The sequence below is a fragment of the Balearica regulorum genome, chromosome Z (assembly GCF_011004875.1).
Source record: "Balearica regulorum gibbericeps isolate bBalReg1 chromosome Z, bBalReg1.pri, whole genome shotgun sequence".
Classification (NCBI taxonomy): domain Eukaryota; kingdom Metazoa; phylum Chordata; class Aves; order Gruiformes; family Gruidae; genus Balearica; species Balearica regulorum.
Genome location: NC_046220.1, coordinates 48,741,203 through 48,767,222, shown reverse-complemented (window position 1 = coordinate 48,767,222; position 26,020 = coordinate 48,741,203). Strand labels below are relative to the sequence as shown.

At 37.5% G+C, this 26,020-nt stretch overlaps 1 protein-coding gene across 4 annotated transcripts in view; it reads right to left on the bottom strand.

Moving 5' to 3' along the window:
• The window catches only part of PIP5K1B (phosphatidylinositol-4-phosphate 5-kinase type 1 beta), a 117,069-nt gene that overhangs the window by 11,236 nt on the left and 79,813 nt on the right, over positions 1-26,020 (bottom strand). For all 4 annotated transcript variants that reach the window (XM_075739247.1, XM_075739246.1, XM_075739249.1 and 1 more), the window contains 7 exons: positions 22,838-23,049; positions 20,480-20,563; positions 20,334-20,382; positions 19,700-19,784; positions 14,746-14,901; positions 13,851-13,995; positions 389-506 (listed from right to left, as the gene is read on the bottom strand). In XM_075739247.1, the coding sequence (XP_075595362.1) occupies positions 389-506; positions 13,851-13,995; positions 14,746-14,901; positions 19,700-19,784; positions 20,334-20,382; positions 20,480-20,563; positions 22,838-23,049 (849 nt within the window). The remainder of the gene's footprint in view (positions 1-388; positions 507-13,850; positions 13,996-14,745; positions 14,902-19,699; positions 19,785-20,333; positions 20,383-20,479; positions 20,564-22,837; positions 23,050-26,020) is intronic.

Here is a 26,020-nt window from a genome sequence, read left to right as displayed (position 1 = left end):
TTCACTGGCTTCAGAATCACTGGTGTAAACACAGAATTTTCCTGAGAAAATTTAATTTCTACATTGTGGAACATTCAACATTAAGAGGAAAGATTCCCCCCCCCGCCCCCGCCACCTGTGGAAAACAAATAATGAGGAAAAAACCCCTACCAGTAGAGAAAAACTGAAAGGCATTTTGGCATATTTCATTATTAACACAATAGTTAACAGGCACATAGATTCTTTAAGGATTTGCTTTGGCAAGATACTTAAGCATATGTCTCATGTAAGAAATACCTCAGTGAACCTCTGGATCTTGAGGTTAAGCATGTATTTTAGTCACTTACTGAGCCTAGTGTCAAAGAAATTACAGGGGAAAAAGCCCATCAGAAGCAGTTTGACAACTTACTAAGTAGACATCCAAAACTGAAGCATTGTCATTTTCCATTTCTACTGTGCTCTGCTCTGATGTCAAATAGATGGCACTGTCTTCTAAAGTGCATGTTGAACTTGAAGGCAACCCTTTACTGCAAAGAGAAGGGAGACGACAGTCAACCAAATATGCAAATTACCAAGACATCAGTCATAGCTCAAAATTTTAAAATATGTTTATCTCAAACATAAAAGCTGCAAATACTTGAAAAGAGGGAATGTAAATGGAGAAATACAGATGTGTTGACAATGGCTAGATAGTTGGCAGCTCATATTTGACTAATGTACACAAACCATAGTTTCTATTTTTGCATTAACTAGAATTTCATCAGGAAGTAATACTGTTCCTGAACTCTAATATTTATTTAAAGAATGAAACTATGTCACAGTAAATGTGGGATAATTTCATTAATTTCAAATTAAGTTACTTCCACATTACACATAGTGTAAATTTTGGCAGCATTTCTTAATTCAAAACAGGGAAAAAAGATTCAGTAATTAGGAACAGTAGCATCAGACTTTCTCATGCAGATACAAGGATCACTTGCAGCCAACAGTTCAAAAGGGGAAGTGGGAGAACAAGAGTGTACTGTAATTAGCAGAGCTCTGCAAGGAAGTGGTATTTACAGAGCAGGTGCACTGTATTATTTCATTCATAGATACAATTTTTTGTTCTCTACTATCTAGAAAGAATGTGAAACTACACAGGAATCTTGTTTTGTAAACACACTTGGAACCACAAAGTTGAAATTCTCAAAGGTATTTTAATGGAATTAGGTGCCCATTATTGCTTGTTCTCACTAGCTGCCAGAAACTAAGACTCCAGGCTGCCTTGAAAACTTAACTGTCAGTTTGCAGAGACATATTTCAAAAGTGCTTATCTATTTACACACAAGGTAAAAAGAAAACAATTCTGCATTATAACTGGGTATGAAAATATAGTTACAGCCATCAGTCCAGAAATGATTAATTTCCCCCATCCCTTTGCAGTACTTTGTAGGTTAAGTATGCTTCAAATGGAGTATAATTTCAGAAAGGGCAAAACCAGCATGCCCTCATCAGTCACCCCGCATGTCATATTAGTATTAAGTGCACAGCATTACATTTGCCACGTTACAATGTTCTATTTTATAGCATATTAGGCATCTTTCCAATAGAAGACTGTTTCTTTTGTTCCAAGGGTGACCCAGCTCCCACTAACTTAGTAGGGTTTTTCTCACACCCGTTAATTGTATTCTGCTGAGCAACATTTCAGCACATCAGTTTTCTGCCAATGCTTCATTTTACTGAAGGGGGGAGGACAGACAGGAAGGGAAAAAAAAGGGGCTGTTGCCAAATGCTAGACTATGTTTTATCATCACCCACAAAATAAGCTCTGGCATGAAAGATACTACGTTTGGCACAAAGGGAGGGCGGAGATAGTCACTTTTGCTCGTAGAAATTTGATCTCTGCTGTTGCACAGTTCAGGCCTCTGAACATACAAAGGCCCATACATGAAAACCGTGTGATACTAAATGAACGTGCAGTGAGCAGCTACTACTGCTATAAAAATATGCAAACCCAGCGGTCAGCCCTTCCTTCTGGAAAATATTGCTCTGCCTTACTAACTGTAAAGCAAGTCGAGCAGGCTGTGGTGTATACCTGGCTTTCATTCCTGCATTGGATTAGGTTTAAAGACAAAAAAAAAAGTTACTCCTTTCATATACATACCAGGCCATATCACTGCCACCTTTACTGCTATTTTTAACTTCCTTCACTTCCAGAAAACTGCTGGAACCTGAACTCAAGACAAGGTGAGGATTCTGCAATTTACACCAGTGGCATTTTATTTGATATCCTTCATGCATCAGAAGACTAAGGCCTAGTCCTCCCTATTATTTCAGTTTAATTCACTGGCTTAACGTGACACTTTTCTTCAACTACTCTCTCATTTTTCCATTAGAAGGCACTGCATTTCTTTTGCTTTTAGTTTGTTAAATATAATCTATGTTGCTTCACAGCTTGCTGTGAATAGCAAACAACAGTAGTGTGAGTTCAGCACTTGGTCTTGGGATTGTTAAACTACTGGTTTTACCTATAACACAAAGACAATGCCATCTCCGATTTGGAGTGTGTCTCTTTTCCTACCCATTACAGAAATACACTCCACAGGTAGAAAATGAGGGTTGAAACAAAACCAGCATGTTAAGTCAAAGAAGAGCTCCTATAAATGTCAGAATTTGGTTATTTAGTAGTGAACTTCCTAAAAAGGAGATTTAATATATAGAAACAAATAATGTGTTTTATATATATTAACATACAGAAAGAAAAGGGAAAAAAGGGGCAGAAGAAAGTACAAACACATAGTAATCTTACATACAGAAAACCAGCAGCAACTAAAGTCCCTTGAACAAAATCAGGCATAATAGAAGAGAATGAAACAACACAAATGCCGGACCACCTTTTTTCTTACAATCAAAGATCCACAACTTCAGCAGATAGGAACCTCCTTGCTGCTGTGACTTTCACACTGAATAATTAGAGATAAATTCTGCAAGTAAGGCTCATCTCCTGCATGAAGAATTGTTTATTAAAAGAAGCACAGGAAAACTGTTGCAAGACAGAACTTTCTTTCATATACCTTAAGTTCAACAACTGGACATTTTTCTCTATTTAAAAGAACATGAACTGTCCAGTCTGGGAAGCTAATTTGTAACGTGTATGAAAGAGAAAGTGGAAGTTCAAGTCTCTGCCATGTTGGAGCCCATACTGGTGTCAGTATGAAAGCAAGCACTTCTGCCAGGAGCTGAAATCTGCTGCAACTGCAGTATAGGACTTATGTGTAATAATGCAGTAACACCTTCTTAGTCACAGCTGCTTAGTTAGAAATAATTTTCACAGCAGAATACAACAATCATTTTGTTTGTTGTACTTGCTTTGCAATGACAGCACGAAGAACATGCATCCCAACTAGTGGATTATGAACTACATGAAAATATGCATAAGAACAAAATTTCCAATTTTTGTATGAGAAGGGGGGAGAAGCAGCAGCTGGTGGTTTTTTTTTTTAAGGTCTCATTCTTAGTGTTAATGTGGATCCTATTTTAAGAAGCATTTTTTGTCCTTACACTGAAGCAAGGAGAAAAGCCATACTTTGATCTTCTAAATCAGCACACTTCAACACATTTGATCAAAAACTAGGCTCAAGTTCTCTTCCTCTTGAGTAGAAAATAAAATAAAACCTTTATTTTCTGAAGTCCTTCTAAAATGCTCTCCTGGACACAATATGTAAAAAAATCCTCACTCAAATTAGCTCAAAAAGTTAAAGATTGTTAAGGATTGCTAGTTGCAAATATGAAAAACAGAGTATTAGGCACAGGATCTTCAGCATGAACAACTAAGTAAGACCCACTTTCCACAGATTTGTAGAACAGCGTAACTTTTACACATTTTAATCTAAGGATGACATATGTAAGATCCTATTAAGTTTTTAAGGAATAAGGAAAAAAAATAGACTTTGTCAAAGAACTAGCATAAGCAGACAGGATTATCTATAATAATAATGACTAGTGTCCTTCAAACCCTCCTGAATTTTAATTACTATTTCTGTCCTTCATGCTTTATTTATACTAAACTGAAGTGACAGTTTTAGAAATAAAAGATTCCTGTTTTTTTCGTGGAAAAACAAATATCATAATGTGTCTACTTGCAAGGCAGCCTGCAGGACAGGCAGAACTCTTCAGCCTCCTTTCCAAGTCACTGCACAACCTTTGAAGAATGGCAGAAACAGTGCCAGGTAGTAACAACTGACCAAACCAGAAGTTTGAGCTGTATCTTGGTTTTAGTTCTTTGCTGTTGTTGTTTGTTTTGGTTTTTTTTTTTTTCTCCTGCAGTGTGAAGAACAGCTCTTGTAAGAATGTAATTATATCAGCTTCTTTCAAATAATGCCAAAATACAACAGCCATTAATTAGAATGAGCCACTGTGTCTCCACCATTGTGAAGAGTTGTAATAAAAATAGGCTTTGATGTCTATTTTTGGACATGAAATACACTTTCCTGTTACATATGCCACAGAATATTTATCCCCTAAATAGCAGCACATTTGCAATGTCCAATGTGTTTGAAGACTCTTATATAAAGCTTTTGAAAAAATTATCAGCTCATTGCATCATGAGTTTTGATTGTTAAAATCTCGGCATTGTAGGATAACTTGTAGGATAAATAAACAGTACAACTATTGTTCTAAGGTACAACTCAATACCAACTGTTTCAGAAAATCCATCCTGCATACATATAAATGTGAACAGGGACAACAGGTATTTACAGCCCTGTTGAACTAAATGAATTAGTCTAATGTTTACAATGTAGAAATATTATATCACCTCTAAAACACAACCTTGCATTTAATTTTTATAAATTACATGTGTGTCTGGAAAAAAGTAGGTCAAATGTAGTAAAACTCCCTTGTAATATTTCAATAACTCTGTTGACAAACTTCAAAACTACAGACCTGAGAAAACAATAGGTATGACTGATCTAAATGCTGCTTCAAGTGAAGGAGTCTGACAGTGAATCTGTGCTACTACACTCACCCTAATGGAAAACCACGATATGTGAATCAGTAAACATCACAGTAAGCACATCAATTTCATGACAGTCAAACCTATACACCTTTACAGGTGCTAATTAAAATGATGAGACCTGTCCTTTTTGTACCTGACATAGTAGGTTGCACCTGACATTGTAGTTGAAAAGAGGTGGTGTAAGCAATCAGAATTTAGGAAGTCAGTCTAGATTACAAAATACTAACAGCCAAATCCACTGAGAGGTACACTCCAATGTGTATCAGCCCTTGGAGGGATGTACACTCAAGGTCTGTTCTGAGAAGCTGCTCTGGATCCTCGTCACCAGAAAAAAATAAGGTAATAAAGTTAGACTTGAAAGGATGAGTACAGCATATGAAAAGCAGCATGCAGAGGGACAAATTCAGTCAAGGAAACATTTCCTTATGCATTAAATAACTACTATTACCACTGGAGTTTCACATGCACATCTGAGTATTTAACTTTCAATAATTTTAAACTTCAAGTTAAAAGAAGTTTAGGTTTTTCTTCTACTTATAAACAACCAAGTTACTTCCAGAAACATTGGCTAAATAATTTATAATTTATTTTTTTTTCTGTGAAGGGCTCTATTAAAACAAATTACAACAAAAAGTGCTACAAACAGGGTATCAACAGCTGAATGGAATTAGATCCAACTAATTTAGTAAGCACAGACTGAGGCATTCCTACTTCAGTAGATATGCAGAGATCCTCACAAGGAAGCTCACAGCAACATAAGGGGCTGCTTTTAAAATGTACCAAAAAGAAAAAAGCAACCCCCAACACACTGTTCAGACTGTAATGTCACATTATGTCACACTGTTTATCAAGCATGATAAGGCAAAGTATCCCATCAAATTAGAAAACATGAAAATGATAACTCATTACTCTTTAAAGTGATGTTGATGAAGTTTACGATAATTCTGCAGACTGGCTTATGATATAGTAGTACATCTCAAGGGAAGACAGAACAGAGAACTCCAGTACGAAGCCACATTGAGTATTTCATGATACTGCAATTTGGTGCAAATTACAGGAAGACTCACTGCTTTCAGATATGTAGTGCTGTTTTTACACTTACAACAGTGATATTTAAAAAGATCCACTAAAAATTTATAGATATGTTTGCTGGTGAGGGACACATTCTTGAGCTCCTATTTCATCCATAGGGCTACCAATGTCTGTTCCTTAACAATTGCAAATCCCAGTTACCTGATGGTAAAGTCAGGTAACACCTCAAGTACCAGGAGAACCTCAGATGTACATTGGCCTACTGCAAACAGAACATCAATTTTTCAGGTTTTTATTTTTCTGAATGGTTGGAGCCACCTGGTGAACCTTTTACCAAAAGAAGGGTCCCTCGGTCATGAAAGTGAAATAAAACTTGGAACAGTCTCTGCTTTGAGGCTACCTATCTATACAGCACTACAATTGAGGAAACACTCAAAAAGCAGGGGGTGACATCTCTTGTTATTCACCAGAACTTTTATCAGAAACTTCCAGACAGTACCTTTGAGAAAAAAAATAAATTAAACAGGTACAATGTAAATGGTACTATATTTATTTACTGCTCTCTCTTCTATTATTACTATGGTTTGGTCAATATCCTGTTGAATTATGTAGTGGTGGTATTCTTTCTAGAGATGTTTTAAGAGGACGAACTTTCATAACAGGAAACACAGTCATCTATGAAATTGCTTAAGCTACTTTTCTGAAAAAAAATATGTACCTTTTATATATCAAATATATATCTATAGGCTTGGAGCAGGAACAGGTGAAATTAAAGGTTCATTCGAGCTTAATTACAAACCACCACATTGGATCATTTGCTCCAGACTGAAGAACTTGTGTTCACAGGACTAGTCCTTTAGTCCTTGTTAGGTCCTTCTTCCATTGTCAGGGACACTGACCTTTGCCTTTTGGGACAGCGCTGATCCGCTCCAGGGACAACACCTTTGCTTTACAAAATACTTGCCTATCTCACAAAATTTCATTGAGGAAATACTCATGCTACACCTTCTAAAAATTATCTTTCTTATTGCTTTCTTGCCACGCTTCACAGTTAAATAATTGAAAATTATTCAGAATCTCCAATAAGGGTAAATATAACATGGCAAAATACAAAGCCTCTTGTTTTGCCACGGTTACTAATAATTTCTATTTAGAGTTTCTAGCCTTTATTTTATGCACAAGCCTCAGATATCAGTGGGCAAGCAAATAGTTTACATCTGAGAATCAGTCAGCTCTCCTTGTTTTGCTGGAGTTAATGTCTGTTCTGAATTCTTACTTGCTATATAGTATTTAATATTGAATCCCAATACCTATAAAAAAATACTGAATATATTAAGAGTAATTTCACATACTTAAATAATACATCAGTAGAGCAGCATTATAACTAATTTTTTCCAGCCTCATACATTATTAAGCATTCTCTAATATTGCAATAACTAAAAGATTAAGTGTAAATGGCTCAGAAAACTTTAAATGGAGAAAGAACTGTATTTCTTTTTCAGAAAATCTAGATGCCTCACTGATCCCACCGTACTAATACTAACCACTCAGTACTTGCTTCTAATGACTGATAATCCTTAACCATTTACACTGAATTTCAGGATTACTCAGTATTCCTCTGGCTATGAAAGTAACTATTACAAGCTAGACTTCAGTGAAAAGCTAGTAGGAAAAGCAAATTTCAGATTAATCTTTTTTAAGACTATGAACTCCACAAGAAAAAGATCATCATACTAGGTATATGTATGAGACTTAAACCACTGAAATTTAGACATGCCTTAGTAAATTAATGAAACTAGTGCATAATCCAGATTTGCTTTACATTTCACATTTGAAGCCAGAGACTGACATTTTGTATTTTGGTACGTTTCCAGGACAAGCATTTACATGGCAAGAAAGATTCTCTTCTATTCCCACAAACGCTTCTTAAACCAACTACAATAAGCCCAAATACTAGCTTCTGACACCTCCAGAGAGGGGCAAATTCTGTACACTTAGATGGCATTGTTATCTTCTAATGCCAGCCTATATCATTAAAAAAATATTAAACTGTAAGATTACATTAAATATGTATTAGTCTTTTATCCAACAATGCTTTTTTTGAGGCTTCTTCAGGACTGCAGATAGCAGTGTTAGGGTCTTTAAACCAGTATTCTTCAATCTGCTTTTCTGCCAAGTTTCTTGCTCTGTTAACCTTGTCACAGTATTGTTCCTATAGAGCACAATGAATAAGCAAATAAACATAAATTGTTTATTTGATTAAGAACCCCTGAACACTTTTAGACATTATGCATTAGCATTTAGATGTTATTAACTAGTACAGCTGTAATCCTATAATAGGAAGAAAAAAAAAAAGAACGCAGTACACCTTAAAGCATAAAGATCTTGAGATACAAGAAAATACAGCTGCTAACAGCACATTAATGAGATTTACTAATGACAGCTTTTTTTTTCTTTTAAATAAGTGACATGTAGTTGGAACTTCTGCATAAGAGTAAAAAAAAATCCTATAATTAATCTCTTAACAGCAGTTAACAGCTGTCAGCAATTGGTAACTAAAAGTAAAAATTTCCACAACAGCATGATCACAGCTGCGTTGATTGCCAGTTTTAATGCAGACTACTAGTAAGGCACAGATAAACTGGGGGGGGGGGGTGTGGGGGCAGCAGCACAGGAGAGAACAAGAGGAATCCCTATATACAGTTTATCAGAAAGAACACTTCAGTGGGACAGAGGTTTTGTGCAATTTCAACAGTGCACTGAGTTCTTATCCTTAATTTTTAGATTGAAAAAGAAAAGCCAAGCAGAAAAACCATTTTTACAGTTACTCCCATTCAATAACGATCAGCCACAATGAGTGTGGTCAACTGTGCTGCTGCCCTTCTCTTGCTAAAGCAGTCTATCTTGGTTCTTAATTAGAAAAAGAAAAAAAAGAAGCAAAAGTAATTCCATCATAGGGGAACTGTGAAGCCTTGTTTTTCTTGAAACCCCAATTACATGCTGCTTCATAGTCAAATGTTCTTTCTTTCCCATTGGCCATTCCCCAATGTGTCTCAGTGCATCTGTTCCTAGCATTAGAGCATTCACGTCTCTTTTTCTCCATCTAGCTGCTTATTTTCATGAAGCTTGCATGAATTTAATCCACTCTGAATCAGATTCAGACAAATTTGTCTAAGCTTCAGAAGCTAAGGGTGGTGAATGGACAGACAGAACATTTAAATCTAACACACAGAAGTTTGTTTACATAGAAAACCAGACTGTCAAAAGGTGTGATTAAGTATTCCTTACAACAGGAAAACTAATACCTACAAATCTCTTCCACTGAAAAAACAGCAGAAGATTTTACTTTTATTTTCTAAGCTGTCTTTGAAAAGGTTGCTTGATAGAGTATCTAATCATAGGACATTTCAATTCAAATTTTGGATGCTTCAGGAAGTTTTCACTGCTTCAGGGAAAAAAAACCCCACAACCCCTCAAAGCCTTCCAAAATGTCAAGTGGTCTGCACAGAAAAACAGCAATGCAAAGGTAAGGCAAACAACTGAAAGACAGAAACATGGAAGGAGAAAGAGAAGGCAGAAGTCCATTCTACATATCTTAAGGAAAGGAAGTACAGAATGCATAAAGAGAAACAAGAATTTGTTTCATATAGATTATTTTCCTAGGCTCAAACATATCAGAAGAATTCAGCAGTCCTCCTTATATAACCCGCAGTATCTTGGCATTGCTTTAAAGAGTGAAGTACCCCTTTATGCATCATGGGATTTTTGGGTTTGTGACTGGAAGCCACAAGACCTGCTGAAAGACACATTGCAAAGAGACTTCCTGTTGCATCTTGAAACTCCTGTTTAAAACTTTTCCAGAAGGAGCTGTAAAGGCATTAACCTCCTTCAGCTCTTTGCAACTGTATAAGCAATGTCAACTGAGACAACAGTCATGCTGTTCAGGACATTCAGATTTGTAATCTTTAATTTAATTCATCAGTACTTATTAGGAAAACTTTACCTGGAGGGGGGGAAAAAATCTGTTATCACTTCTGCTATAAAAATAATCCCTGATATAATATATCAGTATTACACTTCCTAAGAAAAAGTAAACTCTTTCAAAGAAGCGTACATGGACTCAAAACTGAACAAATTCAAGTGGAAAACAGATCTTTTAGGTACTAAAGTATCTCTGCACCAAATATAAACCTACTTGAGGAGTGGAAAATCTCTGAAAATTTTAATAAGAGGCAATAAATTGTGAAATTTTGCTCTCTAATGAATTCTTGACATTGCTTATGACAGAACCACTTGACTGAGAAACAGCTTCATAGAACAGAAACCAGATGTCTTTTGACAAACAAGAAAGCCTACATTTGCTGCATAACATATGTCATGTTTGTCCATTTTTTCCTTTTTACTTTCCTTTTTTAGATAAAGTTCCCTTTATGCTGAAAAATACAGCCACTTTCCCCTCCCCACTAATCCTTCATTCACTAGTTTTACCATTTCCTCTTCACACTGCCTGGGTAACACCTTGAGTTTCCTCTAACTCTTCAAGGACTGAGGAATAACTTGCTGAAAAATAATCAGCTAGCAGTCTGGAAAAACACTCCTAATAAGCTCTATGACTGCTGCTCAGTCTCTCTTTTTTGCTCTAATCACAAGTCCCTAAATGCAGCTCTGCATTATCTACCAATTTGTTATACTAGTTCTAATCTGTACTAAGCCAAGTCTACATAAGCCTTCCTCACATGATACAGCCTCAGGAATGGGTTCCAGCTTAGAAAGTCATCTCTGTTTGCTTAACCACATTGTCAGCAGTTCCTTGCTTCCTACCATGAGTGCTGAGCGCCCTCGAGGAGAGATGGTACTGAGCTTCTTTCTCATATAAAATGCCACTTCACTGTCCTTGGAGAATGATTACATTCATGGTTAATCGAAACAGAGGGCAATTCCGAAAGAAAAAAACGAAGTTAAAAATACAGCATGTGCTTCACGGTATCCAAAAGTATTACTACTCTCTTTTTAATGAGGTAAATAACAGCATCTGTCTTCTCACTAGTATGGGCACATACTGTTCGTTAGCATTAACAGGAGTCAAGGAGCTGTACAGATACTGTATTATTACTATGAAAGCAGGATTATCTCCCTTTATTACCCTAAACCAGAGATTTCTGACTGGTTAAAAAGTAATTTGTGTACTCTCTACTTTGTGCCAGGACACTTTGAAGGAGGAGGAAAAAGCCTAACAAAGAAGATACTAAACTGTAATTCTATTAAATAACTTGAAGCAGAATGTCATAGTCAATTACATATTTAAAGACTGAAAGCATGCTCACATTTGTAAACAAATCATTAATTCAGGCTTTGTTTCAAAGACTGCTCCAGACTTTCTGTTTATCAGAGACAAATGGCGAAGTGATGAGTAGTGCATCATAACATTTTGTAATACTTAAAAGCAGAACTCCAGCAAGCAAAATCTAAGATATCTACAACTCAATGCATCATTGTAGCATTGGTGTTTTTATTTCCCTGACACCTTTTCTAACAGGAAGACTGAAGTTCCTCCAAAAGCATAAATAAAACTTCACCTGGATATATTATTCAATACCATCAAGAAGGCAGAACCTCCCTGCACTGATGCAGAAAGCAGAGGTGGGTGCAAAACTAAGTGCCCAGAATCACCTTGGAGAAATTAGTTTAATACAGAGCATCCTTAGCAGCTTTCTTAAATCCTGAAAGAAAGCCGCTAGCTATGGACAGGGAAGCTAATCCTCATGCATTGTACATACTGAGATTGTGACATGAACCAGTACTTGGTCAGGAGAAAAAATTGCCACCAGGCCCTAGCTGAAAAGGATACATCTAGACGACCATGGATGCTTGCTGGTCAGCCCCCATGGCAGCTCTCTTGGCTATGGAGCAAGATCTTCTGTTTTGACACAAGACATGGAGGGAGCCACATATTGATCAATGCTGGTACAAGGTCTGCTATGTTAAAGAATGTGTCCTGTTGTACTGAAGGATTGAAAGAATGCAACCTGGACTGCAGGCACTACAATTCCAATCTGATTTTGTAAGATAAGGATGCACAGGGTAATTGCATAACTGACAACATGTACTACGTTTTACGTTATTTCATGGACTGAATCACAAATGAAGAGTAAGCAAGTCTTAACATACAACCAGAGTATAGATCTGCTAAAAACCTAATTTATTTCAGAATTATTTTGGAATATCTTTACAGGAAAATATCATGCACTTACTCATAGTTTTTCTCTACAATTAATTTATGCAGAATAAAGTGTATTTGAAATGTTTTGTTTGCAGTAAATCTGAACTCTTTATCCAGACAACTCTGCAGTTCTCCTTTGCTGAATGATGCTAAGACAAAGTAGTTCTGTAGTTTTATTTGATGCTTAAAGCAAACAAAAATCCCCAGTACTCTATTACCTTATTTCTAGCAAAATTAAAACTTGGTAAAAGATCATGGAATATTGAAGTCCTACAGCTAACTTTGTCACAAACTGGACAAGACTGATAGAAGTTGAATTCAAGGAGCTCTATTTCTACTAATGTGTATTCACTAGTAATTTTATTTCCTAAAGCTTGTGTAGATACGTTTTTGGGACAGCTTGTGATGGCTCTGTAATTAAAACTTTATCTTTGTTACACCCCAAACCATAGCTCCTTTCAATTTTTTATAGCAAAACATCAGACCTATGGAAGATGCCACATGAGTGAGATTTATTTCAACTTAATGAAAATGGAAGCTGCAAATATCACCTTGATCAAGTAACTCTGCAAGTCATTTTACTTCTTATGAAAATGCAGTTGGTCAAATTTTAATAGAAGGTAAAATCCTACTGCCTCAAGACTGCTTTTAAAATAAATTTATTTTCTTGGACAGCAAGCAGTTTAAAGTAAAGAACTACATCTTGGCACATGAGTAAGCTTAACAAATTTATATAGACACTGTGTAGTCCTGGATTCCAAATTATTCCAAACAAAATTCAAGACACTTGAGCTCACAGCAGTTACCCTTCTTGACAAAAACAAAGAAATGGCTGTTCTCCAGTATGACACATGGTAAGGAGATCCACAAGCAGGCAAGACGACACGACACAGCACACTTCATCTGTGCATGCGCTGTAGTCTCCCAACAAGACTTACTGGCATAAGCATGGTATTGGACAGTCATGGCTAAAGTATATTCAAACAACTCAAATCACATTCAAGCTAGCTCACAAGCATCAGCACAACTTTTCTTGAGAGTTTCCTGGTTTTATCCTTCCTGGGTTAAAATTAGACTGGCTCTAATCACACCTATGGGTGAAGTTTCATAGAAATTCACTTCAGAAAGTGGTCATTTTGAAAGAACTTAAAGCAGACCATTCAGCACTGTAAATTTGGAATAAAGATCAACTTGAAAGTAGGTCTCTCTTCCTAGCACGTCACAGTTTTGTGTAGCTGTTTTAGGCTACAGCCAAGTTACAAGAAGTATTTCCTACCTTGTTCTTAATGTAGTTTGATTTATGGTACAGACTAAGGACTAAGCAAGTTTTTAATGCCCAGTCTAGTTTTGGAACATGACAAAAAATTCAAAGTATAGTATAACTTTTTTGCTGTGTTTATGCTTTCTATTTTGTGACCCCAATCATAATACATACAAGAACAAGCGAATACATAATAAATCCTATGGGCGTATGGCATCCTTCCTTCATTGGAGAGGTTCAAGACTGAGCTACACAGACATTTGCCCCTTCTGCTTTTTCTTTTGCAGAGCCCCCTTCATCGCACACATTGTAGACTTTTAGCAGAACAGTGGGGAATCCTCTACCACATATACAGCCTTTACCTGCTGGAACAGAGCACAGGTTGACCATTTTGATAATGCTCATCTACATTCAAGGAAGAAGAAGAAATTGTAGTTGCCAAGGAAGCCGCTTCAAACAGAGATGGTGTGCTCGGCACTAGATCCGGTTGGTGGCGTGAATCTAGTACTGCATTCACAAAAATGAAGAACAACATTAACAAATTTCATTTCAAATCAAATCCAAGAATCTTTATGCAAGTGTATGTAGTCACATAGTGCTCTCAACAGCTTCTTGAAGCTTAATATGTTTGAATTGATGAGACTGTAATATTTATGTGCCCATACCTGCACTCTTTTGTGCAACAGGGGGAATTTCAGCTGCTAGCCAGTATATTCAGCAGCATACAGAGCAACGCCAAGGTCAAATATTAAACAGTCATAGTATCTGATGAATTCATCTAAGTTCTGGGACTGGTCTCACACTACCAGGGCCCAGTTTTCAGATGGAATTGGGAGGCTGGTTCTCCTTTGAGCCTAGCTGCAGATGAGCTCTGAAAGGGGCAAAGTCTGTATCTCTTCAAAGAGACTAAGAATAATGAGCCCAGCTTCAAAACACTTCATGTGACATGTTTCTTTAAATGTCAGTGAAAAGAATAGCACTGGTTCTGGCCTTAAACCACTACCTGGGCTGGATAAATTTTTCCAGGATCCCCTGAAATCCAAAAGATTAACATAATACTATAATCTTGATTCTGATTTCCTCTTGCTCCTGAAGGTCCATGACAAATATGACTAGTAACTGTCTCCATCAGAATAACCTGACTCTGAAGTTTTGACAGATCAGCCAGATTAGAAACTTTTAGTTACAGGGCTTCTAGAACTTATATTGAATTCCTTTAAAAAACATTGTTTAGGCTGTTGATTTGAAAGACATTACCTTCTTCATCAAGGCTGGCATAGCTTTGTCCTTCTGAAAGAATGCCATGCTTTTCATCCTTCCACTCCTGGCTAACCATACACACTATTTCTTGTGATGTTGCTTTTAGGGCTGTGATGGAATTGCACCGTTTCTTTGAAGGTGAAGACTTTAAAGCTGCATTACGAAATGAACATAGGTGTTGAATGATGTCATCTTATCTCCCTGCACATCTTTAACAGCATATAGAAAAGCAAGCCATCTATAAAGCTAGTTTGTGAGTACAGACAAAAGAACACATCCAGATACAAAACCACTTATCAAATATTATATTACAACTAGACCCAAAAGCATTGTTATTTCATCTATGAGTGAAGCACTTTTGTCTTTTTCTGGGTTTCTTACTGCTCATAGGACAAAAAAAAAATCAAGTCGCTTAACCAACTTTGACTAAGTCACTAAGTTACAGCCCTCTGGGTGCAGCCTGTCAACCAGTTCCCCACTCACCACAGAGGCCACTTGTCTAGACCGTAACACATTAGTTTCTCTGGGAGGTGGCTGCGGGGAACTGTATAGAAAGCCTTGGAGAAATGTAGGTAGACAATGTCCACCACTCGCCCCACATCAACCAAGCAGGTTGCTTTGCCATAGAAGGTGACCAGGTTTGTCAAGCACAATCTGCCCTTGGTGAAGCCGTGCTGGCTGTTCCCAATCCCATGCTTCATTTGACTTGTGATAGCCCCCCAGAAGGATTCATTGCATGACTTTCCCAGGGACTAAAACGAGACTGATGGGCCTACAATTTCCTAGATCCTCCTTTAAACCTTTCTTGTAGATGGGGGTGACATTAGCTTTCTTCCAGTCTTCTGGGATATCCCCTGATCTCCACAACTTCTCAAAGACTGTGGAGGGTGGCCTCTCAATGACGTCAGCCAGCTGTCTTAATACCCTGGGGTGGCTATCGTCAGGGCCCATCGATCTGCCAGAATCAAGCTCCTGTAATAGTTCACATACCAACTCTTCCTTCCCTGACGGTGGGTCTGTGTTTGCATCAACCTGGACTTTGGGTCCCAAGGCCAGGGGCCCAACAGTGCTGGTAGAGACAGAGGTGAAGGAAATGTTGAGAACCTCTGCCTTTTCAGCATTCTTAGAGACTATTTCACCTCTCCTGTTTAACAGCGGGCCAATATTTTCCTTCTGTTTCTGCTTCTTGTTTATATATCTGAAGAACCCTTTCTTGTAGTTTTTGACATCTCTGGCCAATTTCAATTCAAGCTGAACTTTTGCTTTTCTAACTGCATCTCTGCACACCCTGGCAATGCTGTTGCAGTTCTCAATAAGTGTCTGTCTGCTTTTCCACCTATGGTACTCATCCCTTTTGGTTTTGAGCAGACTCAGAAGCTTGCAGTTAAGCCAAGGGAGTCTCTTGCTCTGCCTACTTCCCTTACCTTTAAAGGGGATGAACTGGTTTTGTGCTTCCAGGAGAAAGTTCTTGAAAAACTCCCAGCAATTGCTAGCTCCTTTATCCTCCATGGAAGCTTCCCTAAGAAGCTCTCCCAGTTCAGCTCTGAGTGAGCTGAAAATAAACCCCACAATGTTGATGGTTTGTACCCTTAGGTATAAGCATGCCCTTCATAATCCTTACCAGGGCCTGCCTACTTACAATGGCATTTTGGGTGAAAACCTATGATCTGATCATTGCTACTACTACTGATCCATGACACCCATTTGTAGTTCTTGTCCAAGTGCCAGCCAGTTCATTTAGTGTTTTTCAGTTGGCAGCTGCTGACTTCCATGCACTGGCTGCAAGGTTAGTTCAGATGCACTGCAGCAGTTCATATTGATGTCTACTACAAAATTCAAATTAAAAGCATCAAAGCCACTTGGCTAAAGACTGAAGAAGAGAATCAGATGCATAGCTCCAGGATATTGTTAGAAAAATAACATAGTAGATGGGCAGAGGCTAGCTCAGCAGCTAATTCTCAATCTGCTTATTATATTTTTATTGTTAGTTATGGAGGCTTGTTCTGTGCAGTAGGGGAAAAAAAGCACACATTCAGAACAGGGCTTAAGAGTTTAAGCTGAAACGCCTAACTCAAAGTTTAGAAACAATGTTCCTGAAGACAGGAACACCCCCAATTCTTTATTTTATGAAAGAATGATAATGCATTTGAACCATTAATCTGTATAAAAGTAGATTAATAGCTTGAATGCAGAACAGATCAATAGAGTGGGATATTAAGACAGGTTAATAGCCTAGAAAAATGAGACAAATTAAGTTTAGACAGAAAATTAGGCATAATGTTCTTCATTGTACATTGTAGCTTTCAAATACAGAGTGAGTTGTGTTTTGTGCTGACATAAATCCAGCAGTCAGAATTAGAAAGAGCTGAGAGAAGACTCAAATGTTCAGGAAACATATATGGCTGCATAAGACATTCATTTTGTCCAACAGACAGAAGTATCAAGTTGTCTACTCCTTACTCTCTATCAGTGCAGAGCAGTTCCTTTGAGTATTGTCTCACCAGTCCCAGCAGTTCTCTGGCAAAATTATTCTATGGGTTTGAGATATCTGAATCTCAGGAGGCTCCTTCCTCCTTTCAGTTGAATTTTGCTTTATACTTTGTCATATTACATCAGTTTATTTTTATATTAATTCTTTTCTGAAGGATTTAACAACTTAGGCTGTTAATTTGTGCTAGTATTTGTGGTCATTCTTGTTTCACTTAAATCTACCCTTCATTTGTATTTTTTTTTCTACTCTATCCACATAGACTTGTTTCTCCCATACAACTAATGACAATGTTAAGAGACTAGCATAACATTGGGCAAAAAGGTATTTAAAAAACACTTTCTATTAGTTTGATACAATGCCATATGCTCAATACTCCTCCTGTAGTATTTGAGCCAAATGTCCATTCCATGTTTTGGCATTCAACTCCAAACCAAATACAGGTCCATGAGTAGAATTATCAAACTGGTAACTAGGATCCCTTTTAGAGCATAAGTTCCTCTATAAACTACATAGTTCTAGCCAGTCAGTTTGTATTTATTTGTCAAGAATTAACAAATTTTTGACACTCACAAAACACTGTTTTCTAGAGGATAAGCAGAAACATTCCTTCTCTTACTGGAAAAAAAAAAGGTACAATTTCAGCACCTCCACAGATTTAAAAACATAATTTGGCAGTAAAAGAGTAAGTTGGTATGGATGCATACTAAATCAGCTGATCAGTATGTCTTACAATAAGGTTTTATATCACTTGCCATAATCATCGAAAAAACCTCATTGCTCAGATAACCAGGATAGCTTTTCCCAAAGACCAGCCTGGGCCACAGTGAATCCTAAGCACTCATCTTTGCCTTGCTGGTATATTAGATCTTCCCTACAGCCTTCCTCACTGTACACACACTGAATGAATCTCAGCAGTTGTCACCATCCTTCTCTGCACTTATGGTACTTCAGACTGAATTTCCTTTCAGTAACATGACCAACTCATAGAGGAGTTATCCATCAATTCATTAATAAGACTCTCTAAAAGAATATTTTCCTGAATAGCTATCACAACATGTCATACATATAGGGAATCAATAATTAGGGTTACTTCGAAGTCTCTTTTTCTTCTAAAGACTCCTTCACTCTACTTAAAATATTTTTAAATTTCGTATTTTTTTTTTTAGTTCAGCTACTTTCAGCTTTCTCCTCTCTCTCTTGTACTGGGGACCCCAGAGCTAGACACAGGACTCCAGGTGGGGTCTCACCAGAGGTGAGTAGAGGGGCAGCATCACCTCACTTAACCTGCTGGTCATACTTCTTTTGATGCAGCCCAGGATACAGTTGGCTTTCTGGGCTGCAAGCATGCATTGCCAGGCCACATTGAGCTTCTCATCAACCAATGCCCCCAAGACCTTTTCCTCAGGGCTGCTCTCAATCCATTCTCCACCCAGCCTGTATTTGTGCTTGGGATTGCGCCGACCCACTTGCAGGACCTTGCACTTGGCCTTGTTGAACTTCATGCGGTTCGCATGGGCCCACCTCTCCAGCCTGTCAAGGTCCCTCTGGATGGCATCCCTTCCCTCCAGTACGTCAACCACACCACACAGCTTGGTGTCGTCAGCAAACCTGCTGAGGGTGCACTTGATCCTGCTGTCCATATTGCAAAGATGTTAAACAGCGCCTGTCCCAATACTGATCCCTGAGGAACACCACTCACTGTTCTCCACTTGAGACATTGAGCTGTTGACCACAACATTTGAGTGTGACCATCCAGCCAATTCCTTATCCACTGAGTGGTCCATCCATTGAATCCACGTCTCTCCAATTTAGAGACAAGGATGTCGTGCGGGACAGTGTGAAATGCCTTGCACAAGTCCATGTAGATGGCATTGGTTGCTCTTCCCTTACCCACCAATGCTGTAACCCCATTGTAGAAGGCCACCAAATTTCTCAGGCACGATTTGCCATTAGTGAAGCCATGCTGGCTGTCACCAATCACCTTCTTATTTTCCATGTGCCTGAGCATAATTTCCAGGAGGATCTGCTCCATGATCTTGCCAGGCACAGAGGTGAGACTGTAGTTCCCTAGGTCTTCCTTTTTTCCCCTTTTTAAAAATGAGGGTTCTGTTTCCCCTTTTCCAGTCAGTGGGTACTTCACTGGACTGCCAGGACTTCTCAAATATGATGGAGAACGGCTTAGCACTTCATCCGCCAGTTCCCTCAGGACCTGTGGATGCATCTCCTCAGGTTCCACGGACTTGTGCACCTTCAAGTATAAATAATTCTCTGTAATTTTAATATTAAAGTACAATCCCATTATATCCAGTGAAGAAACCCAACTTCTGGCAATGTAAGTGCTACATGATGTTGAAGAAAGAATTCTTTTATTGCCAAGACAGAAGCATTATAAAAAGTAAAAAATGATAAGTTATAAAATTATAAAAATATCTAAAAGAGTAAAAGTCACAACTTTCTTACCTTGAACTTTCTTGAAAACTCTTGTATTCATAAACTTTAAAAATCTGTCTGCATAAAAGCTTGGTCTGTGAACTGAAACAGTGTCCTACAAGGTTGAAAAAGGTTTCAATCACATTTTCCATTCGTAAATCGCAAGTAAATTGCCACGAAATAAGCTGGAAAACCTCAGGTAAACTGTATCATACCTTTCAGGCATACTCAAAACAAGTGAATCCTACAAGTTTTTCAATTTTAAAGGTTAATTCTTCAAGAACTTTTCTTAGGTATTTCATTTATGAAATTGTAAGTTTGAATTACACAGCCATATTCTGCAAGATGTCCCTAGCATTTGAAATGCTTTTTTTCACATTATGTAGATTTTTCAGTTACAGATTCATCAATATCCTCTTAAGCGGCCATTGTCCTTTGTTAGTTATAAGGACAAACTGATCAATTTTAGTTGCTTTCTGAAAGATGAAAAAAAATCAGAGCATATATTGAGAAATGATCTAAAAGATTTCAGCAACAGCCCAAACCATGTGGTGATAGCAGACTACAAATACACCGGAGTTAGCTCTTTCCTGGTTGACATAAGTCAAAGTTCCATTAGCTAAAATATAAGCAGTTAAAAAAAATTAAAATAAAATGTACTTACTCCATCATAAACAAGAGCTTTCCAAGAATGTTCCAGCTTCTTCATTAACCTAACCATATAAAACAAAATCAGAACTGCTTTATAAAGTTTCCACATTTGTAAGTAATTTCAGAATAGCTTACTGAAAAACTTTAAATTCAACTTACCTGTAAGACTGGAGAATATCAATAATTCCCATGAATAGAAGCAGCTTTTCTCCTTTATGGCTTCTAGCTGGAATACCTCCCATTCTAAGGGAAACAACAAAAATGTAGTTAGATTATCTTTTAAGACATCTCTGATCATTAGTTAGCAGGTGAACAGTACCCACCTGCAAACCCAAAGAAATAGGCACAACATTAAAGCTAGATATCATAGTGCAAAGTCAGTCAAGTGTGGGTCATTCAGCATACAACTGATTTTAAATAGCAAACCTAAAGTATGTGGGATCCAGTGGTAAATACCCATTATAAACAAAGAGTATTTTAGGATAACTTTTACATAGAATTGTAAATATTTAGATGGTCTGAAAATTGGAGAAAAGTATACCTTAGTTTATTACTAAGGAAAATAAATAATTTTGCCCAGCTAAAGGAGAATTTTGTCACTTTAGTGGTCACATGTAACAAAACTGTACAGAGCCTACACATTACTCCAAGTCTGAAAAGCTTCTTTTGTGTATTTTCTACTAAAAATTAAGTATGTGCTTTTCCAAAATTTCTTTACAGACAGATTAGTGACTGAAAAAGTAATAGTATCAAGCTGAGAAGCCTAACTGCCTAGATCTCCACTTGGTTCAGAGTATTTACTAGCCATGATCTTAAAGAACAAGGTGCTCATCCTAAGACTCTCTTTTCCTACTCCACCACCTAGAAAGAAGGGTTTGTTGTTTGTAAAATTTTCAGTTTCTCAGCTTTTGTTGACATTGATGGACCCACTACAAAACTGGAAGAAAAAAAGGTTGAAGATGCAACACATGCAATACCTTCAAATGTTTTTTAAGAATTGAGAAACAAATACACACCTGAAACATCTACCAAAGACATAGCTGGGAGTACATTCCCCATTCTGCCACTAAAGCACAGTAGTCTCTTCCCCTGACAAAACAGGGCTACCATCTACTCAAACTTGCCCTGCACCCCAGGGGAAGTTTATTATTCTAGGCACAAAGGAAACCATGTAAGAACAAATGGAGTTAAAATTACTGTAAAACCCCAGTACTGTAAACTCCAGCTCAATTAACTGGTCAGACATTCAGAAGTGTTAAGTGGCTTACAAAATTATATTCTGTCAGCCTAGAGGACTTTTTTCTAAGACCTAGGCTTATTTTCATCCACCTCAGTGAGGTTTCACACACTACCAGTTATGTCAATACGAGAAAAGAGATCATGCAAGGGGCCAAGGAAGGACTCAGCTGCTGCAGTAGGCTTTCAGCAGCAGTACTACACTGTTCAGGCAACACTACATTAGCTCAAGCAATGTAGGAGCCCGAGGTGGGTTTCCATACATAATAACCACAGGGACTTTGAGTGATGTATATAATTGGCTTTGGCTTTTAGTTAAAAAAAAAACCAAATCCCAATACCCCCCAAAACCACCAGTGCAATACCTCTGTCACCATACAAGAACATTCACCATCTTCTGTGTGAATGGGAGTAATGCTGTAAAAAAAAAATCAGTGAAATTCAGCTCTGTCTAATTTATATTCTAGAGCTCTGAACATCCGGAAACTCTCTATAAATGCTAAATATCATCATTCTCCCATTTGTTTGCTGTGGGTTTAAGCACACGTTTCTATATCATAAGTTGCATTTGGCTAGACAGGTCCCTTGAGAATCAGAAGAGTAAATCCTTAATTTGAAATTAAACCCTCATTATAATGAAGGACTGATTATATAGAATGAGAATAGTAAATGTAATGCTCTCACTATCACTGAATGCATTTCAAAGGAAACAACAGAAGAACTACCACCTATATACTTAAATTTCTACTGCAGTTTTCGCTAGATAGGAAAATAAGAGAAACGCAGCAGTTCTTAATCTCAGGAAATATCATACATCAATATGACTGCAACATAATTCTATGTATTGAGTATACTACTTTGAGATAAAAATAACCACTGTAGGAATATCCATTTCAATGTTAATAAATAGTTTGTGCTTATGGTTCATCAGGCTGCTTCCAGTTAAAATTAGATTATACCTGGGACTCCTATAATAGCTGTCTCCTAACATCTCTTTTATAAATGAATGCACTTCTGCATACATAAGTCACTCTGAACTAACTAAATTTGCTATCATGTATTTAAAGATGATCAATCTACTAATCAACATCTTAATTTCCTGTTCTGCAGCAAGTCTTGACGGTCCAGCTTTTGGAAAAAAAGAAAAAAGGCTTACTCTTTCAATTTCTGAAATGCAGTGTCGTCTTGAAAGTTTTGCCTCTTAATACCAAGTGGCACAGACTGAAGAAACAGAATGTGCAAGTTTTAAGAGCAACCATAAGAGCAGCTTATGGCACTTACGTGTTTGTTGTCTCTGTGGGGACGGAGTCTCCAGACTTCCCAGGGCCCTGTATAGACTCCATGGCTGTGGAATACAGAACTTTCTGCCCTCCAGGACGTTTTGCATCCAATGTGCTCTGGGAACTCTCTCCCTCTTTTTCCTTCAGGTTATTGTTCAGTATGTGGATTCCCAGTAACAGACTGTAATCCATGATCTTAAAACTTTCTAGAACCTATCAAGAAAGAAGAAATGGCTGTATTGAAACAAAAAAAGACTACGTACAATATGAATTACACAGCAGAATTTTGAAAACCTAAGTAAACACAGGCCTTCAAAGCACAAGTTTCTCTTATTAGGAAAATGTGTGAAATTATAATTAAACAAAAATCTTTCCTACTCCACATAAGTCAAAGTGCTAGTTACCGAATTAACTCAATGCTCTTGTTACAAGTGGGAAAGAAAGATGCATAGCTGAAATGTAACCTAATGTTATTTTGTAGTGAGGGAAGACAAGTGCAGTCAGCACCTTTTTTATTTATAGCAAAAAATCAATTAATAGTTCCACCATATACTTATGAACTACAGACATTAAGGTCACCTCTAAAGCATATTCCAGACTTTACTGATCATTTTTGCCTAGACTACTCTCTACCTCCCCTCCACCTCCTGCTTATAACTGAGAAAGTATTCTTGGACAACTCTCAAATGTCAAAAAAAGTATTTGCTACCACCCTCTCGTTAACAGCTGATGGGATTTGGCTACCAAAATCATGCATCCCTCTGTTAGGCTAAATAGGGCCTATCTACGCAGTTTTATTTCTGAAGCATGACTTAACCAACCAGCCTTCTCTTCTAGTTTTTACCAACCATTTTTACCTCTGTCAGTAGGCAAGTTCCCTTTCTTCTTGCATGCTCATGTACTAAGTTTCTAGTCACTTACATCATTATGAAGTCTGGCATACTGCCATTAAAAGGAAAACCAGTTCAAATCAATATGCAAAGGTGAACTAAAACAAGCTGTGATCATATCCATCTAGTAATATAACCAAACTGTCAGCAGACAGCTAAATATCTTATATAACAGCAGTGCAAAGTAGAGGGAGAAAAACTGGTAGCAAGCAGGAAGGATATGCTGTGCCACTCACCTCATTTACCTCATGCAGCTCAGCAATGATTCATGACATGTTTTAGCACACAATGCCCTAAGATAGTGGTGTAATTTTTGGCACAGAATCAAAAGGCAATAGTACATGTTTTTACGTGAACGAGAACAAAATGTGATTTTGCAGAGATGACAAAGAGCAGTAACTCCAGGTATGTCGTTTTGATGAAGACTATCAAAGTATAAATATTTTACACAAAACACTGAGATGGCTTGTGAACTCTAAGACACAATTTGCAAATTCAAAATGAGATTTGTTAGCAATCATCAGGAAAGGTCTAGTGGTCTGCAAAATGATGAGGAGGAAAATGGAGGCTACTACTTAACACATCCCCAGAGATAATTATATACTTGGACATGGAAGTTAAAGTCAAAGAAGTAGGAAAGCTCTGTTCCTTGCCATCTGTGTTTCTTATGTACTTACTACATTAAGTAGAAGCCAACTGTGGAATACAACTGAATTCTTTTCAATCTCCGGCATTTATATTTCATAAGGAACATGATGTCTTAATTTTAGCACCATTGTAAGCATTTAAACTGAAGAAACAAAGTATAACACACTGTAATCTAAGTGTAGAAGGGCATAGCCTCATTCTGATTTCCAGACACAAAGGAGGAATTTAGAAGACATGGTAGATTTGAACTTGCTCCAAGTAATCCTGCACAGGGGTAGGTTAGTTCAAATGGAACAAGAAAAAGGCTGCTAACATATGGCCCTCAGTAGTCAACAGCATCCTCTGATGACAATTCACACAGGGTTTCAGGAAACAATGAAAAAGCATATTCTAATTACCATACAACAAGATAACGAAATTTTATTGCACATTCTGTGGGACTGTTGGTGGCTAACAGCTTCCTGGTTTTTTTGGTTGTGAAGTCCAAAAATAGCACAGCTGACAGGCACAAAGGCACAGACACTTGGTGCCAAACAAGTTCTAGAATTTTCTTTACTGCTTATTGCTACCCTTTACTCAGACTTCCTCTGAAAGAAATTACTATATAATCTTTTCATTAAAAATAAGTAATCAGTGGATGCCTGCCACCAAATATTGAAAGTAGATTCTGGGTAGGCTGGAAAAAAACCAAAAAACTTTCATCCTCTATAAAAACACTCGCTTTAGTAGTACAGTCAGCAACACTGTTTATGCAAAGCCAGACTGACAGCAGCTAGTCAGGCCTGGAAAAAGCATTGCCACTTTTATTTTACAGTTATAACTGCTGACAGCTCTGCCTTCAACCTATTCTTTACCGCCTTTTGAATTAGATTACATTAGACACATTATGATTTAACTGCACTAATTACATAACTCATGTCTAGGATTGCATGTAGCCTCATGGAAGGCTGTGGTATAATGTGCTGCTTCTTCCACAGGGACCTCTTATGTGATAAAACCAATCTTTCTGACTGCATCAATTCACCACTGTCACTTAAACACATACTACTTGTATTACGCAATGGACTAAAAATCTCTATTTGTGACTTTGTTCTAGGATTACTAAAAAACATCATAAAAACAAGTAGCTGTTTTGTTATTCCAGTTCATTATGAAATCGAAACACCAGCACATCCAATGGATTAACTGCAGTACATATTCTTCATAGCATATGAACTCTGGCCCTTGTACCCTGGATGCACTATTCATGGTCCTACTCAGAGGCACGATTGTCCAGTCTACAAAGCATCTTCAGGACATAACATGATCTGCCCCTCTGTCTGCCTACTGGTTTGATATACAGTTCTGATTACCTCCCCTTAGAAATTTGATAACCAAACCAGCCACTCCTTATGCAAATGCACATCTTTTGACCAAATCTAAGCATGTTTTTACTCCCCTGTTTGTTCCTAAGGAAAATTCTGATAAGAATAATTAAACAGAGTAACAAGGAAGAATCTCAAACATCAGCATTCAATAAAAACTTACTTCATGTCAAACTCTTCAGTCTGTATTAAGACTGAAATTTTACTTCAGTCAGTGGGATTTCCAGCTGAATATATCTGAAGGGTTCTCACGTATGTATCATCGTTAATATTTAAAACATC